We start from the raw sequence: 17,254 nt of genomic DNA, 5'->3' as shown, positions 1-17,254 counted from the left end.
GCTACTAGATGGGGAGCATAGCAAACATGATGTGATATCTGATTTCAGACACACCCAAAGTTCAGGGAGTTTGGATCCAAAGATCTGGCTTGGGGTCCAGGTTTGATTTTGAACATCTCCAAAGCAGAAGGCAATTTGGATCTAATGTTTAAGTTCAAAAGGAAGGAGGCTAGAGCATACATGGAATAAGAAATAGACAGAAGGCAGAAGGGTTAAAAGATCTAATGCAAGGTGAACCCACCCCCACACCTCTTGCAGTGTTCCTTTCAAAATGCTAATGTGACTCATACTGGACCTAGTCCAGGATGGATGGACACAAAGCAGGGAGCAGTACTGTGAGGCAGCAGCAAAGGTCAGACCGAGTTTATTGCACAGTCATGTAGGTTGCAGGCAAATGGTATCTCTTTCCGGCTACATGCATCTCTGAGGACAATGGACTCTGGTGAAATGTCCAAGACAGCTATCTGGCAGGAGTGCAGTTTCCTACTCACTGCCCAGGGGCTGTACTACACACATGTGATTAGCAGGTAGCACTTCAATGTTCCACGTGATCAGAGTCCATCTGCAGCTGACAACTCGCTGTGGTTGCTATCCATTTAAATTTCCCCCTTCTCTGCAAAACCATGTGGTTGTTGCGCAGTTAACTACCCCTACCAGCTTCATGTGGTCAGTTTTCTTATAAACCTCCTAACAACAGCTCCCCATGATCAATTCCCTAATTGCTGAAGTGCCACACAATCAGTGTCCCAGCCGGCCCATGTGGCACTAGAGTGGGAAAAGCTGCTTCCTTTTAGATATCCCCTTTCAGCCAGCTGTTCTTGGCCACCTGTCCCACCCCAGGCCGGGAAGCTGGACTGAACTGGAGCAGCTGGGCAATGAGGGCTTTGCAGGGCTCAGGCAGAGGGGGCAGACCCTCAGGGTAGAGGACCCCCTTCTTCTGGCGGCGGGGCATGCTGTGGATGTGGGTGTCATCGAAAGGCATGCAGCCGGTCACCATCACATAGAGCACCACACCCAAGCTCCATATGTCATACTTCTTGGCGTCGTAGGGGATGCCCAGCAGCACCTCAGGGGAGGCATAAGCAGCTGATCCGCAGTAGGTGGTGCTCAGGTCTGGGTAGCCACGTGCCTCTTTGCCAAAGCCAAAGTCAGTGAGCTTTGCCCGGCGACCATCAGAGGTGAGCAACACGTTCTCACATTTGAGGTCCCGATGCACTAGGTTCCGGTCATGCAGGTAGCGCACGGCCCCCACGATCTGTCCAAAGATGTCCTGGGCTTCGGGGACACAAGGTAGTCTTCCCAGCCGCTGCACCAGCTGGAGCAGATCGGTGGATGCTGCTTCCATCACGATGTAAAGTTTCCCATTGCAGACCTCAATGAACTCAAAGATCCGCACAATGTGGGGGTGCCGGATCACCCGCAGGATGGACAGCTCCCGTGGCAGAAACTTATGTACAAAGTCAGGAGGTGCCCGGCGCCGATCCACCACCTTGATGGCTAGTGGGCCCTTGTACTTGGCTGAGGTGGCCACCTTCACCTTGGAGTAACTACCCTCACCCAAGGTCTGGCCTAGCTTGTAGCCCAGATTACTCAGGAGCTTGTCCCCTTGGGAGCCCCCTGACATAGTGCAGGGTCCTTTGGGGGCTGAACAGGCCTGGATTTATCTTTCTGGGACTGATGGCTTCAACCCATTGTACTTGGCACCTGTAGACTTCTCATTCCCATATGCCCACTGGTTGTTGGGCCCCACACGCATCACTGCCTACCTGGGTATTGTGAAGTGCCAGGAGTGTCATATAGCCCCATTGCTCTCCCATCTCCCCCTTCGAGAACCCAGGAGTACCACAGGGCTTAGTAGAGAGATTTAAGATCAGACTTCATAGTCTCAGAAAACTAAAATCAGACTTAATGTATACCCATAACAAAGGCATTTTCACCTGCTTTTTAAAAACTTGTCTTTAATTTAGAAATTCTAGGAACAAACGGTTGCTAACTTTAAGCAACAATTTACATTAAAAAATCACATGCAGAGAGAAACACACACACAAAATTCAGTCCCAGCAGAATGGAGGGACAGGAAAGAGACAACATGCTGTCCAGAGCTTCATTTATTGCACAATTCCATCGTGCAGTTTGCTATGGAACCCTGTAACTCATCCTTAGCCATAGAACTAAGGTCCAGATTGCCATGGAGTACATGGGGTCTTGTGTAAGCAGAGTTAGGATGATTTTTCTGTTTCCAGTAGTGTTTACACCCTTTTCAGATTGCCAGCACAGACGATTTATCTTGCTGCAGCTCATCAAAATATGCCTGAAGAGTAAATATTTTCCTTTGCAAATAAGATTGTGCCAAGCCTCATGCTAAAATAATAGTCCCTCACATTTTACACTCCCTTCACCGCTCTCACAGGACCCCCGCTGTACTCTTAGTTTACTCAATGCAGATTATTCTTCAGAATTAAAAGTAGAAACATTTGCAGCCGTCAGTTTGCTGCTGCCTCCCTCTCTAGTTGTGGTTATGATAAAGCATTTTTGTTTGGAGGTGGAAACAAATGGATTATTTCCTCACTCCCTCGCCTCTCTCTGCTTGTCATGCTCATGGGGCTCAGCACGGGCTGGTGTGTGTGTGTCTGTAAAATACTGGCAGAGGATCATGGGTTTGTGACCCCTCCTTAAGAAGCGAGAGACATAGGACGGGTCTGTGTCACTGACCCCTGGGCTGTTCAGCTTGAACCCAACTCCAAGGAGCGAGTCATTGAGGGAGAGAGACACAGACGAGACGTCCACGAACCATCCAAGTAAATGTACGAACGTTCCAGGTCAGAGGACAAAAGAACCCAGCCCAGCCAATCAGCAACTCGCACGGCGCACTTAGTCACATTGAGTTCCATTCTGATGGCTCCGCTTTCCTTGGCCGCTTCCATTCCAAGCGCCTGCCACCCCCGCTTCCTCAGTGAATGTCCTGGAGCGAAGGTCGGGGGAGCCGTGATCGCTATAGCCGCGAGCAGGCTGGCTGGAATTAGGCCAGGACACCGTGTGATTGGCTCCGTCCTGCCCTCCCTATCCCCGTTTCCCTTTTTTCGACCCCCCCCCGCGGGGTGAAAGAGATGGGCCCGCCCGCCTGGCTATAAAAGGGCAGGCGCAACAACGTTTATGTATTGCATTTGCTTGCGTTGCACGGCCTAGAGGTGGGGCAGTGAGCTGTGAAGCGTGGCTGTGGTGCCCTCCTACCTGGGAGGGGCGAGCTGGTGGGCAGACAGGGAGCTGTGAAGCACGGGGCGAGCTCTTGTAACATACTAGCAAGCGGGGAGAGTGCTGGGGCTCGGTGCAGGGAGTGAGAAGGGGGACAAGAAGCTAGGGCTGCCCTGCCCCTCACCAGTGGGGGCAGCAGCAGCTGAGCAGTATCCGTGCTCGAAAATCACAGTGCCTAGCCTCATCCCCTCGCCTTCACCTTCAAGCTTTAAAAGGCTCCGAGTGCTGCGTAAAGGGGGAGCGAGAGAATCAGGCTCCGGGGAAGGGGAGAGAAGGGAAATATTGTGTCTTGGATCTGTTAATTTGGGTTGGTAGCTGGCCCCCCCTCCCCGAAGTGTGCACACACACACCCCCCCAACCAACCTCGGGTTGGTCCCCCTGACTCTCCTTCTCTCCTGAGGGATGCTTTGTCCTGCTCAGTCTGCCCCAGCCCTGCAGCACCTGTCTTCCTCTTCCTGAGCAGCAGCATGAGCATGGCAAACGACACATACCACTTTATAAAAGACATAAAACCCGGACTGAAAAACTTAAATGTCGTCTTTATTGTGCTGGAAATCGGTAAGTGGGTCCCTCTGCACCATGTTGTCTCTTTCTCTCCTCCCCCGTTCCCTCTCTCTCCCTGGGGTAGGCGAGAGTACACGTGCGTGTGCTCGGCTCCCGTCCCGACACGTGGTCACACTTCCAGGGGGAGCAGCTCCCTTCCCTTACCGTGCGGGAGCCTCCTTTAATCCCTGATTCCTATTTTCTTTTAAATAAGATCTCTTATTCAGACCAGTGACAGAACCCCATCTTGAAATTAATTTAACTCCACTTATCCTGCTGGAGATACTTGTTTGTTAGTTTATGTTGTTTTAAGGATCTTGCTTCTTGATCTTATTAGTATAACAGGTCCATTACACTTGGGGAATAGCTCTCTAAAATATCTAAACTATTTTTTTCATTTTCAGACAGCATGAATTCTTCCAGGTTGTAAGTTTTTGTTTGTTTGTTTTTGTTTTTTTAAAATTCACCATACAGGACGAGTTACCAAAACCAAGGATGGACATGAGGTGAGGTCCTGTAAAGTAGCAGACAAAACTGGCAGCATCACAGTTTCAGTGTGGGATGAAATCGGAAGTCTAATCCAGCCAGGGGATATTATTCGATTGACCAGAGGGTATGTATGGGGTGGGGACAGGATAAGTCTTTACTCAGCCTAGTGTCATTGTTGGCTATTTAAATAAATTGTTGCTCAATAATCCTGTTTGTTAACAATTTCTCTACTTTACAGTGGGGTGGATAAGATCGGAAGGATCAGTGTCTTTACTTTGGAACTGTAATGAATGTGGAAAAACCATCTCTATCATTAAAGCAAAGGGTTTGAATTCTAAATAGCTTTTGGCTTCCTCTGTGAGAGAAACAACATGACACAACTTGCCTTTTTTGAACTGCTTCCTTGTCTCACAGCCTCTGATCTATCACCAAATTAAAACCTCAGGATCTTGCCTTGCCTCCCCTCCTGCCCAACCCTCAGACCTAACACAAGTTGATGGGGTTTGTAGACCACTCTTTCTGCCTCTTAGTAACTTGTCTGTATTTCACTAGATTTTGGTCAGGTGAGAATCTGGTGTTTTAAGAGGTTTACAGTGCTTCTCTAAAGTTTCCCAAGACATCGTGGACTGGCGGATGACTCACATTCAAAACAGGGATTGAGCATGAAATCAAAACTATTATTTTTAACACATTTTTTTTCTTCTTTAGCACTCTGCTCATGGAAAATGGAGGGGATAATTATCTTTAAGTAACACTGCAAGGGTGGTCTGCTTCACAGTGGATTTAATGGAAATAACAGAAAAAGTGGGGAGTTAGTAAAAACTTTATATTGGTGCTATGTTATAAAATACAGTATTTTGTTCATGTGTATTGAATACAATATAGTGGGACACTGCCAGGTTAGATATTTTCAAGTTTTACAGTATGCCCTTAAAACATTAAATTATAAAACTGAAAGACCTTAAAACTACTTTAAACCTAAAAATGAGAGTCCTGTAGCACTTTAAAGACTAACCAATTTAATTTCTGCAGGCATAAGCTTTCGTGAGCTGCAACCCACTACATCAGATGACAGCTTATGCCTGCAGAAATTAAATTGGTTAGTCTTTAAAGTGCTACAGGACTCTCGTTGTTTTTGCTGTATACAGACTAACATGGCTACCCCTTTGGTGCTTTTAACCTGTTAGTCTTCACTTCATTTGTACAATGGCAATAGACTTTCATTTCTCTTTTTAGTCAATATCACTTTCTTATTCTCATTCAGTAGCCCTATACATCAGTATTTTGGTTTTGAATGCACCAGCGATTGTTTAAATATATGCATACAAGCTCTCTTACTCAATAGTTATAACATTAAGAATGTTTCTACAATAGAGTCATTGTTAGTAGTTGAGTTTTTCACTTAAGTTCTGTTTTGGGGATGAAAACGAATATCACTGCCAGAATTTCTGCAGTTATTCTTGTGCAACTTTACTTTTCTACAAATTCAGAAGTAAATCTGTTTAAAATGTTGAGGGTTGATGTCCAATGTGTTTTCAGAATCCTCGAAGATGAGTTATCTTTGTTAAGATTTACATAGACCTACTCAAAATCTTCTGCATAGACTATGTAAAACTAAGTTACTAGTGTTGATTGTAACTGTTAATATCACTTTTCTTTGTAAATAATTTATTAGAGTTGCCACAGCGTTCTCTGGTGCTGTGAATGGGATGACAGATGGCTCACAAAATAATTTGTATTAATGTGGTCCACATTATGGAAAAACAAGACCCTCTTGCATGACATAAAGCCATGAAATAGCATCAGTGCTACTTATTTAGGGCCAGACCAAATTATGCCCTCATTTGCACCAATACATTCATGGAAGACAATAGATTTAAATGGCAGATGCAAAGGAGATCTGATTTTTGGCCCTTATTTTAAAACATAGCCTCTTTCACCTTACACTGGAGTACAAGTTGCACTAAAAGCTATCTGCTTTGTCCTTGTATGTTTTCCACTTGTGTATTTAACTCAAATAGGATTAATTTGAGTAACATTGCTGGTGCGATGTAGGTAAATTTTACATATCTGATTTCTTCAGTTCAGTCTGGTCACTGTTAACTATAGTGCCTACCTAAGGGTAACTATCTCTGTGTACAAAACCTTCCATTTCTTTCCTTCTGTGCTGAATTCCAAGTCTAGAGGGATTCCACTGCATTAACAGACATTATCCCTATGTTTCCTATTGCTAGTTGTTCATGTGCTAGCTGTTCATGTAGCAGCTAATATTTCAAATTCTAAACACTTAAGTTTCTTTGTTCAGGTTAACATTTTTTGACCATTTTATGAACTGAAAACTTGTCAATGGAAAAAATCTATGGTGCTGCAAATTCTGTGACGTTGTTAATCCTTCAGTGTATTGGGTTTTTCTCCTGTATAATATATATGGTTGACTGATCTCTTTTTAGTTTATTTAGCACTTCTTTTCCTTCATGTTATAAGACAAAACTGCCCAGCCATTTGATTGTTAAATTCAGCATAAAAGGAATCTGGTTCCAAGCAAAAGGCTAATGTTAAGTTCAAGGCTACCGATATTATGTCTTAATTAGAGATGGTTAAATACTCCTGTTTGAGGGAATAGAGCACTTACATTTTTATTATCAAGATTTTGTTTTGTGTGCTGAATTACAGGAGGAAGTGACATTTTTCTGTTTTATTATATTTGTACTACAGTGGGGCCTAAAGTCCCTCGGACCAAGACTGGGGTGCTGTACATGGAATGACAGTTCCTTGTACCAAAGCGTGTTCCATCTAACTAGATCAGACAAAGGGTGGGAGGAAGAATTATAATCCACATTTTACAGATTGGGAAGTAAAGCACAGTCAGATTAAGGAATTTGGCCACAGTCACAAAGGACATCTATGGCGATGGAACCCATCCCAGTCTGATGTTTAGCTAGAAGACCGTCCGTCCTCTTTTGTTAGAGTTCTTCCTCTGTATATGTGTGCCTCTCTTTTGCAAGTCTTCTAACTTTTCTATCTAGACGGTTCAGTACAACTGAACTGCTTATCTTTCTTTCTACATAACTTAATTTCAGTCTGTGAAGTCAAATGCTACTATAAATGGCCAAGTGGGACTAAGGCAGCCTCATGCCATCTCCTAAATTTGTCTTTTCACATAATGTAAATGATTATATTTTATTTCTATATGTCACTTGAATCTCAAGTGCAAAATATATTTTGCTGCTACCTACTAAATAAGCTTAACTATTGTTATGCTAAAAATTAAGCAGTTGGAGTTTCTTCTTGAACCATCGAATGCTGTCTAACACTTTCACTGTGCCTTGTTTTCTACAATGGAACGGAAGCAAATCCATTCTGGCTTCCCTCTTGCAGAATTAACACTCTGGTATTTGGCAGAAGTAACACTCCGTGTATGTCAATCAATTGGCTGGGCTGCAAGGTGATATGGACAGTGGTCCTGGCAAAACATCTGTCTTCTGTATGACAGGAAGGATGGCACTTGGCTAGCAGAAAGGCCTGCCCAAAGTGTTATAGTTGTGGCAGACTTGATACTAGTGTGATGTGGCTGTTATCCTCATTTGAAGACCCATACAAGTTAATGGGGCTTCCAACAACTGTTTGTAAAAGTAGAAAATACATTAGTAACCAGAAACTTTTGGAGTAAAATAATCTTGGGGAATCTGAGAATTTTAGTTGGGGAATTCTAGCCATTCCATTTCTGCTGGTACAGAAGAACATCCACTAGACAGGCTTATTTCTTCCCTATCTCTGTTAGTTTTAAAGTTCCTTATTGGCTAATGGAACACATTCTGCTTACCCTTTTCTAGTACTTTACGTATCGTTATTGGTACCCTTTTGGCTAGGTATGCAACTCTGTGGAAAGGATGCCTGACGCTTTACACAGGAAGAGGAGGCGAGCTACAGAAAATTGGGGAGTAAGTATCACACTTCTCTTGCACTTGGTCAAACATTGCCCTTGCCAGCATGTCATGGGATATGTAAACTAATGAGGGTCATATCAGTAGGATTGAATGCAAGAAAAAAGAAGTGAAGTGGAGAATTAGTGTTATCATTTGCAGCCTTAATTCTAACAGAGGCCAGTATTGTTTGCTCCTGTCAGAGGTTATATGGTTGGTTGTGGCAAAGAGCGGTAGGCTTTGGGCCTGTTTCATTGGAGTGTGTTCGTAAGGGAGGGTGTCTCCATCAGCCTGAGTAGATGTATCTACTGGGGCTTTGGCTACCATTCTCTGTAGATACACTTTGCTTACTGTTTTACAGAACAGACACATTTCTGATATAAAACCTCTCTTCCTGGGTTAGCATAGACCTGTGGTCAAGGACTTGAAGCACTGAAAACTGAAGTCCTCTATTTATTCACAGGCTAGGTACAGTGCAGGCAGCTGCAATTCGAGCTTACACGTGCTGCTGTGGTAATGAGTTCCACTGTGTTGTCCTAAAGGGATCATCCTCTCTAGGGGTGTAAAGGTAATTCAGCCTCCATCCTAGCTGCCCTATGAGTCGTAATGGTCGGAGTACAGTGAAATGAGTGTAAAATGAGCTAGATAATTATTCTGCTCTGCTTGCTTAGGCCTCTCTTGGATTAATCTGTTTATTTTGGTGCTTATTTTAAGTCCTGTGTCAAACTGGAGAGAGCTCAGTAGAGCAACATGGTGAAGAAGAAAGGTTAGGAGAATTTGGGTGCGTTACACTTAAGACAGGCGCAAACATCACCCTTAGACTGTTAAGGGATGCTGTTAAAGAAGCAAGAGATTGACTGTTCTTTATTCCACAAGAACAAATGCAAGTGACAAGCTTAAGATGTAGCAGGAAAAAAACTTGACAAAGTACCTATTTCTTTCTAATGAAACGAATGGTTCTGAAATGAAGCCAGGTGCAATGGAGGTTGAGGAATTGTCCCTGCTAGAGTGGAATTATTTGTATTATCAAAACATCTTGGAGATTCAGTCATTATCCAGGATGCCATTATGCCAGGTGCTGTACAAACACAGAATAAAAAGACAGTCCTTGCCCCAAAAAGCTTACAGGTTGAGAACTTGACACCTCACCCTCTGGATGGTTCAAAAATAACAAAATCCAGCTGGGTGTGATGCAGAGGAATACACTGGAAATTTCCTTCCAGGCCAAAAGATTCAGCTTCTCTGTGTAACTTTCTAGTGAGTGCTGTTCTATAACAGGATTGGATGAAATCTTGATCTGATTTTTCTTAATTCTGGTCCACAAAAGAGGAGTGGAACAGCTGCCAGCTTAAGTGATTTGAGATGGCAATTTTACCTTAAACTGTAAAAATTCTGAAATGTTTAATGATCCCAGTCTCTCTTCTCCCCTGCTTAGTTTCCATGCAGTAGTCAATAGGTCTGTTCTCAGTCAGTGCCACTAACTGGGAAAGGATGCTATGAGTTTTAGAACTCTGAGGTTCTAGAGCTCTTTAATGTTAACATGCTGCTAGGCATGCACATCTGGTATTATAGTGATGTGGAGATGACTGCTTGATTGAAATAGCCTGAGCAAGGAAACTTGACATCTTGGGCCCTGATCCTTCAAAAGAATTAAAGAGCCACCTGGCCTCTCGTGCTGTGGAGGGGATCGCTTTGTAGGATTGGAGGTTGTTTACTTATGTCTTCCTATCGTAGTGGTACAGAACATCTATTCCCTTTGAAAATAACAAAAAACTGCCTCCTAACTCCTTATGAAAACTATTCTGTTGGTCTTCTCATGTTCTCATTTACTTTTCAGGTTTTGTATGGTATACTCGGAAGTGCCAAACTTCAGTGAGCCCAACTCAGACCACCTTGGGCAGCACAACAAGCTGGTATGTTAAACTTCCTGGGGTTCTTGTGCATAAAATATTCTTTGATCTGAATACCTTAGGCTAGGCGGTGGTAAGATTTTCTAACTTTTAAAATGGTCTTCAAGGGATTATATAAAAGGCATATAGAGGAATGGCAACAATGTGATAAATAATGGTAGGAGTGGATCTCATGTGTAGCCAGTACAAAAATGTGTGTAAAAATTCATTCCCTCGCTGTAACACAAAGAAGCTTGACCCATATTTTTTTTTCTACATTTCTCTGAAGGCACAGGGTGAACAGAATAATAGTTCTCCGTCAAGTAATTTGGGTTCTTGTACTTTCGGGCCAATGGGTAAGTTTTATTTTATTTTGTGGAAGTGGAAGGACAAGACAAACTAAATTCTTAGATTCATTCTTGTTTTTAAATGCTAAGAAATGTAGGGTTTTTACATGCTAGGGGCAAAATGTGGAGTTCTGGCTTTGAGCTAGGGCTCTATCCTGCAAACACTTTTGCATATAAATCACTTTCCTCAAATAAGTATTTCCATTATAAATGTGTTCAGGATTGGCTTATTAGTAATAATTCAGGCTGGACTTTTCAGAAGTGCCTAAGTCACTTAGGAGCACAGATCCCACGGATTTTGTTAATGTGACTCATGCTCCTAAATCACATAGGTACTTCTAAAAATCCCATTCTCCACTTTCAACCCACTGCTACTTATAGAACATAAAGGGGCAGATCTAAAACAACAGACTTAATACTTAAACAGAGATAATTAGTCCTAATCTAGTGGTGCTCGACAGCAAACATTCAGTTGGGATTAGTATGCGGATGCTAGGTTGTGTTGGTGGTGTGTGAAATATAGGAGATCAGACTAGATAATCTGGCGGTCCCTTCTGGCCTTAAACTCTGACTCTAAATATTCACACTTTTTCTGACAAGTTACTTTCTAAACTCTTATGCAATAGAAAGATTAGAGTTTAAGTATAGTTTTGTGGCAGCACTGTACTGATGCAATTATGCTTCAGTAAGAAAATGCTTCAGAGGTCTAGGGGTGGGTGTAAGGCTCAGACCTTTTTACTGGGATTGCAAAATTAAATGGGTACATCTGAGAATCAACACCTCATGTTGTGTATCCAGGATTTGTTGCTGGCAATGAATTGGCTGAGCTCAAACTGATGCAATCGAAAAGCTCAGTGACGTTTGTCAGTGACTGTCAGTTTTCTCTTTGGGAACAGATTTTCACTTCTCCTATTTTACTTCTTCGAGTCCTTTCTGTTCCTTCACGTATAAAAACTTCTGCTGAACAAAAAAGGGTGGCACTCTGAAGCCAATTGTTTGTTGCCTTTAATACCAGGGTGGGGCAAGTCCTCTTTCAGCATACTTGCTGGGTAATCACCTACTCATGACCCAAACATGTTGGATGGTGGACTGTCCTGTTTCCATTGTATTCTTATTTATATTTTGAGACCTGCTTCTTTCTTTCATTCTGGTTTTCTTCTTGCTTCTGTGCAATCTTTACCCTCCCTCTTTTTGCCTTCTCAGCCTTTGTGTGTTTTTTCTCACCAGCATGGCATCACCTGTCACTCCCTACAGTAGATTCACAGGAGACTGTTCTTTCTCGCTACATGTCTTTGTGTCCGGTGGGGTAAGGCATGCTGAGTTCTGTACTGGCTGCTTTCCTTCCACTCTTTCCTTGCTGGCTTTTCTGTCCTGCTGTGTCTTTTGGTCACGGTTGCTGTGCATCATCTGGTATGTGTCAGATATAGACGAGTGCATTTGAATGGAAGCATCTGACTGCAACTTTGGCTGTCAGACTGGTGTGCTTTCCCTTCCTCCAAGAATGCAGTGCCAAGTCATAGCAGCATTAACTGCCTGCAGCCTCCTTGCTTTAGTCATCACTGTGGAGCTACTGTCGGAAAAAGCTGGCTGTGATGTGGAATTCTGAGGTTTCCCGACTTTGCTCCCCATCCTAAAGCTCAGGGTTATCTAGTTATGTAGCAGCCATTCAGAATGTGAAGGCTGTTTGCGTAGAGGAGCAGTGATTTCAAATTATGGAACTTGTGATGAAATTTTACTGTCTTTTTAGGAAATGGTTTGCAAACTGGACCTGAATCGAGTGGATTCCCATTGTCATATAATCATGCCCACTCCTATGCAGGTACTGGGAGAGCCAATGGACGAGGACCTGTAAATCCACCGATACCAGCATCTAATAATATTCAGCCTCTTCTAACCACAGTAAATAATGGGAGGGACCCACGCAGAGCCTTTAAAAGATGACTGTGCCAAATGTGGTTGTACAATTTGCTTAAACTATACAGCCTACTTGAACACTTAATGCACTTTTATTTATGGTTAACTGTGAAAAAGTTTGTCCTTTATTGGTGTTTTTTACTTTATGGTCTATAGAGCAGTGACTTGATTTTTCTCTAAGAAAGTGTAGTGAAGTTGCTTGAATCTCAGAAATTAGGCCGGGTTGGTATTTGAGAACATGGGTAATAGTTCTCAAGTTTACATTAAAATTGGGTGAATTTAAAAAAATTGAAGCAAATTTCAGTTAGCTATGAATTTTGGGGTTTGGTTTTTTTGTTGCTCTGTTTCTTCTGGTCAGCCATAAATAGCCTTAAGGGGTCTGTAATGTCCCATAGTTATATATGTGACATCCATGAGGGATAATGGGAATTGTGTGACTATACTGAGGGACAAGATGCCATAAACAACCGGATCTCCTGTTTAAAATAGAAATTACCAACTAAAGCAATAAGTGCATCAAAACTGGTCAATGTCAGCAGCGACTAGCACCACTTAAATCAAAGAATGGGTAACCCCAAGAGATTTCAATTGGCTACAGTAAAGAGATGCTGAGTGACTGAACAGTAATAGCTTAACTTCTGTTGCCAAAAAGTGTAAATTACTTCTCCAGCTACAATATGTCTTTAAAGAAGAAAGTCATCTATAATATGCCAAGTAGTTTTCAAGAAAAGTTGCATCCATTTTGCACACGATGTAAATAATAGTAGGGAAAGTTCTAAATTAAAAAGTGCATTTCTTAGTGTCCTTATGGTGGCTTCAGTCTTGATGAAAAGTAATTTTGTGCTTTTCCAGAATTGTGAGGACTCCAAAGTCACCGGTAGAGAACAAGGTGTCAGGAATTCTGCTGTTCACATATTAATGCCACACTTCTCACTCTCCAGCAAGATGGCCACCACCTGGACTTTTGAATGCCTATTTTTAACACTTTATTATGTTCAAACAAAATACATATTAGATTCAATGATATACTTACTAGTGTACAAAAGTACTAGCCTGCCATATAGCAGCACTTCCAATGCCATAAATTGTCAATTTATTTTCCAAAACAAGTATTTTTCTTCCTTTTTGTATAAGATGAATTATCTCTTTATGAACTTTTGACACCACCAGCGCCTCTAAACAAAACAGATGCACTTTTCTTCCCAACTATAAGATTCTTGGTACTAGATCATATAGCAACCAATTATCCACAGAGTAAACGGATTCCATTTACGTGTTTTGGAAACAATTCAGAAGCTGTAAGATGACTTACTGGATTCCCTCTTTATTTGTTAGACTCTAACTGTTCTTGAAGCCGATGTCTTAAATAAAGTTGCACTAACCATGTTGACAGACATAAATTTCTTTTGGTCAAGCCTTAGAGATTTCATGACACAGAAGCCTGTTTTGAAGTGCAAGTTGTCACTGTGAAGTCATTCCAATTCATTGAATTATTGAGTTTCAGCTTTCAGCTATTCTTGGTGTTTTACAAGTCATTTTACCCACTGTCTTTCTGTTTTGGCATATTTGAATGTTCATGTTCTGAAACTGCACAGTTTTGGTGCTTACGACAATCGATAGAAGTGGTCTTTCCTTTTCTTTGTCAATAACCCTTGTGTGTAAAGATTCACTGCTTGCTTAGTAACACGAGATTTTTAAAAACTTCTTGAAAGTCATTTAGAAAGATCTTTGTGCCCAAAGGTCTGAAGGCTTATTTACCTCAGATACAGCAAAGTGCTACACAGATATGTTTGCATTGATAAAATAGTCATTGCTATTTGTACTTTCTGGTTGAAATTGACAAAACTCTGAGACGCAAAATAAAATCTAATCATGTTACTCCTAGTATAATGATCAGTGGATGCTGTTGTCAAGATTGTACAGACCTTGTGAAACTACAAAATACTAAGTGAACTTTGATGAATGTTTTAAGTTGGAAGTGGAGATGGTGTGCCACTTACAAATAGAAGCTCTCTTCTCTTATCCATTCAATTTCCTTTTCAAAAATATATTGACAGCAGAATTTTGCATGCATTGTAAAGCTTTGTGTGGTGTTCCTTTATTGGTGCCCCCTTATAATAAGGTTAGAATTCATTTTGGGCCCTCTTCCTGTATATGTTTCTTTAGGCCATTGGGTCATAAATCCTGAACATATGAGAGCCCATCTTTTCAACTGAGAAGCAGTTACTAAAAGCACTGTGCTTAAGTGATTCTCAAGCTAGAAATCTTTGTATTCTTCAAGGTTCCACAGTATGGGTCTCTGTTTTAAATATTAATATTCACAATAATGCAAGGAATGATGGTATGCTGGGAAACCCTTTTTTGCTGGATTGCTGTGAGGTACTGAATGTGATTGCAACTTTACACATGCAAATTATAAGTTATCTTTAGACAAAGAATTTCTTTAAGGAACAGAAAACTAAGATGGTAAAACATGTATTCTAGTTCATTGAACTTGGAAATAGAAAAGGTAACAATCATGCTTACATTAACCAGACTATTAAAGGGAAGATGGTTACTGCTGGTAAATTTAACACAGGATGTGGACACCTGCTGCCAAGATGTCTTGTAAGCAAATGACCTATGACTGAAAGAAATGAAGCAAGAAGATTGGTCTTTACTTTTTTTAAAAGGTTAGTAGCATTCCTGTCTTCAGTGTCTAATCATCTGTTTTAACATTAGCTTGCATCATTTTATTAATTTAGTTTTACTTCTCTTCAGAGGGAGTCTCTGCAGTATGAAGCCATGTGAATTTTGTTCTGTTTAACTATATTAACTTCGAGTTCATCACATGAGTAGAGACCCGGAACAAGAAGTCAAAGGAAGAAAGTTCTACTTTCCCTAGCAAGTTCATGTACATTATAGAAGGCTCTGATGCTGCAGCAGGGTCTGTGTTTTTGTTATGGTAATGTGGCATCCAGTTCACTTCAGTGGGTCTCTTCATAGAGCCCTTTGTACATGCAAGACGTAAAACGTAATGCGATAGTCTTACACCATGATCCCATTTGTGAGAAGACGTGCTATGAGGGATGATTATAATGGTGTGTAAGGTAGGTAAGAAATATCCTAAAATGCCTTCCAAAAGAAAGTGTAATAAAGATGTAAGGATGCTCTCCTTCACGTGTTCTTTCTAGGTGATGGAGATGCTTTGAAGGAAGCTTTCTCTAAGGAAATTACAGAAGACGCACATTTCGTACAATTACACACAATCTGCCTGTTTGGGTAATTCTAAAATACACTTTATGAGGATAATTTTTTCAGGGTTTATCATTTCTCTGGGTCTTCTTGCCCAATAAAGTGGTAAGACAAATAACTCCGGCTTGAGCAGGTGGAGGGGATCAGTTGCTGCTGCTTGTGAATGTCCCTCAGACCTAACTTGTGTTGGGACTGGAATATACAAGTCTCATTTTCACAGCTAACCAATTCATTACTTTCAGATTGCCTTATGTGAAAAATGGGACTGCTAATAATGTTTTCTATCACATTGTGCTTCTTCAGTTCTCAAAAGTGGGGAAGAAATATTGGCCTGATCTTATAGATGGACTGAGTACAGAGATGTGAAACAGTTTGCTTCTGATTTAGTGTATCAAACAAATGACACACATAGTTTCATTTTTCTTTAAAGCTTTCTGAAATTCTTTTACCTTCAGAGTAAATCTGTCCATCTTAAGGCTAACCCTAATTCTCTAAGTTTAAGTTTGAGGGGTAGTACAAGAAAGCTTTATAATGGAAGTTTGTTATAATCTGAACTAGCGAGAGGCCTTTCCATAATATCTGGAACTGAATGTTCTGCCTTGTACCCTGTGCTATTGGGGTAGGGTGAGGCAAGCGTCTCCCAGGAAGGGAGACTCTTACACTGCTTACTGCAGGACACTGAGGGAGATGGGAAAGTGTTGGATTGAAGGGTGGGTTTTTCAGTCCTTTTGTGCTGGGTGACTTTATATTAAAAGTAGTTTTCCTAAATCTTTCTTATAAATGTATTCATCATAGGCTTTGTCTGTACTGTTTTTCTTTTTGCAGTCGTGGAGCTACATTGTAAGAACCAGGTAAGTTATATGGGCGCAACCCACATTTTGCACTGGGGCAGTGTCTACATTAGTGGTTTGCACTGTTAATTAGCTTTACGTAGTCTATACTGATATACTGTAGTTTCCCTGATCCAGATGCTCCCCCTACTGGAGTAAATCTGCAAGTAGGAACAAATCCTCAGCTGCCTGTTTTAATGTTTGCTTGTGAGTCAAGGAATAGGGGGAAAATTCTAAAAATCAGTAACGTGCAAAAGGGATGGGATGGCAATGAGACATGAGTTTGTACTGTGGTAAGCAAAAAACAAAACAAAATTAGCCAATGCAGTTTGGGGCTGTATATACAGAATCTGGCAGTTTCAGAACAAGGAGGCAATAGTCTGGCCACAGAAGTGTTTCCTGAAGTGTGCATGTCCTCCAGGGATATGGAGGAGCATGAAGGACTAGTGGGGTTGAATAGGCAGACCTCTCAACTGTTCTCCATTCTCTTTTCATTTTTAAAGAATAATCTCTAGCAGTTACGGCTGCAGACAGAACCTTGAAAACATGACCCAAGTGTAACTAGTGTCTGTCTGAGTTTGCAAGGAGCCTGAAACAATAGCTCTGAGGTGTGAACTGTCCCATTCATTTTAGTGGGTACGAAACTTAGTTGCCAATGATATTGAAAAGGTCAGTATGAACTATTGTACATCCTTTTAGGAAAGAGGAAGTATCATGAAGATCTCTAATATGGGGAGGCCAGGCCTTTAACATCACATGATGGGGCTCAAAGGGGGTGGGATTTGTTCCCATTTTCTGAAGGGATGGGCTTAGTCTTTAAAGGGTTGGAAAAC

General features: G+C 41.7%; 2 protein-coding genes across 4 annotated transcripts; one reads left to right on the top strand and one right to left on the bottom strand.

Annotated features, from left to right (window-relative positions):
- Positions 1-549: 549 nt before the first annotated feature.
- LOC137154122 (testis-specific serine/threonine-protein kinase 6-like) lies at positions 550-1,624 on the bottom strand. Its single transcript, XM_067549841.1, has one exon. The coding sequence runs from the start codon at positions 1,622-1,624 to the stop codon at positions 791-793; it is 834 nt and encodes a 277-aa protein (XP_067405942.1). The 3' UTR covers positions 550-790.
- Positions 1,625-3,167: 1,543 nt separating this feature from the next.
- NABP1 (nucleic acid binding protein 1) lies at positions 3,168-14,437 on the top strand. 3 transcript variants are annotated; one of them, XM_067548995.1, is made up of 7 exons: positions 3,168-3,810; positions 4,270-4,408; positions 8,154-8,225; positions 10,045-10,120; positions 10,386-10,452; positions 12,191-12,342; positions 13,210-14,437. In XM_067548995.1, exons 1-7 carry the CDS (start codon positions 3,720-3,722, stop codon positions 13,516-13,518), a joined length of 906 nt encoding a protein of 301 aa, XP_067405096.1. In that variant the 5' UTR covers positions 3,168-3,719; the 3' UTR covers positions 13,519-14,437. The 3 variants fall into 3 exon arrangements, with proteins under 3 accessions (XP_067405096.1, XP_067405098.1, XP_067405097.1); XM_067548997.1 differs by having other exon boundaries at positions 12,191-12,262; positions 13,210-13,352; XM_067548996.1 differs by having other exon boundaries at positions 12,191-13,352.
- Positions 14,438-17,254: the final 2,817 nt, after the last annotated feature.

This window comes from Emydura macquarii, unplaced genomic scaffold (genome assembly GCF_026122565.2).
Source record: "Emydura macquarii macquarii isolate MOO-44397 ecotype Brisbane River unplaced genomic scaffold, CSIRO-AGI_Emac_v2 contig_1253, whole genome shotgun sequence".
NCBI lineage: Eukaryota > Metazoa > Chordata > Testudines > Chelidae > Emydura > Emydura macquarii.
The sequence above is the reverse complement of the archived record's forward strand: the minus strand, read 5'-3'. Positions and strand labels throughout refer to the sequence as shown.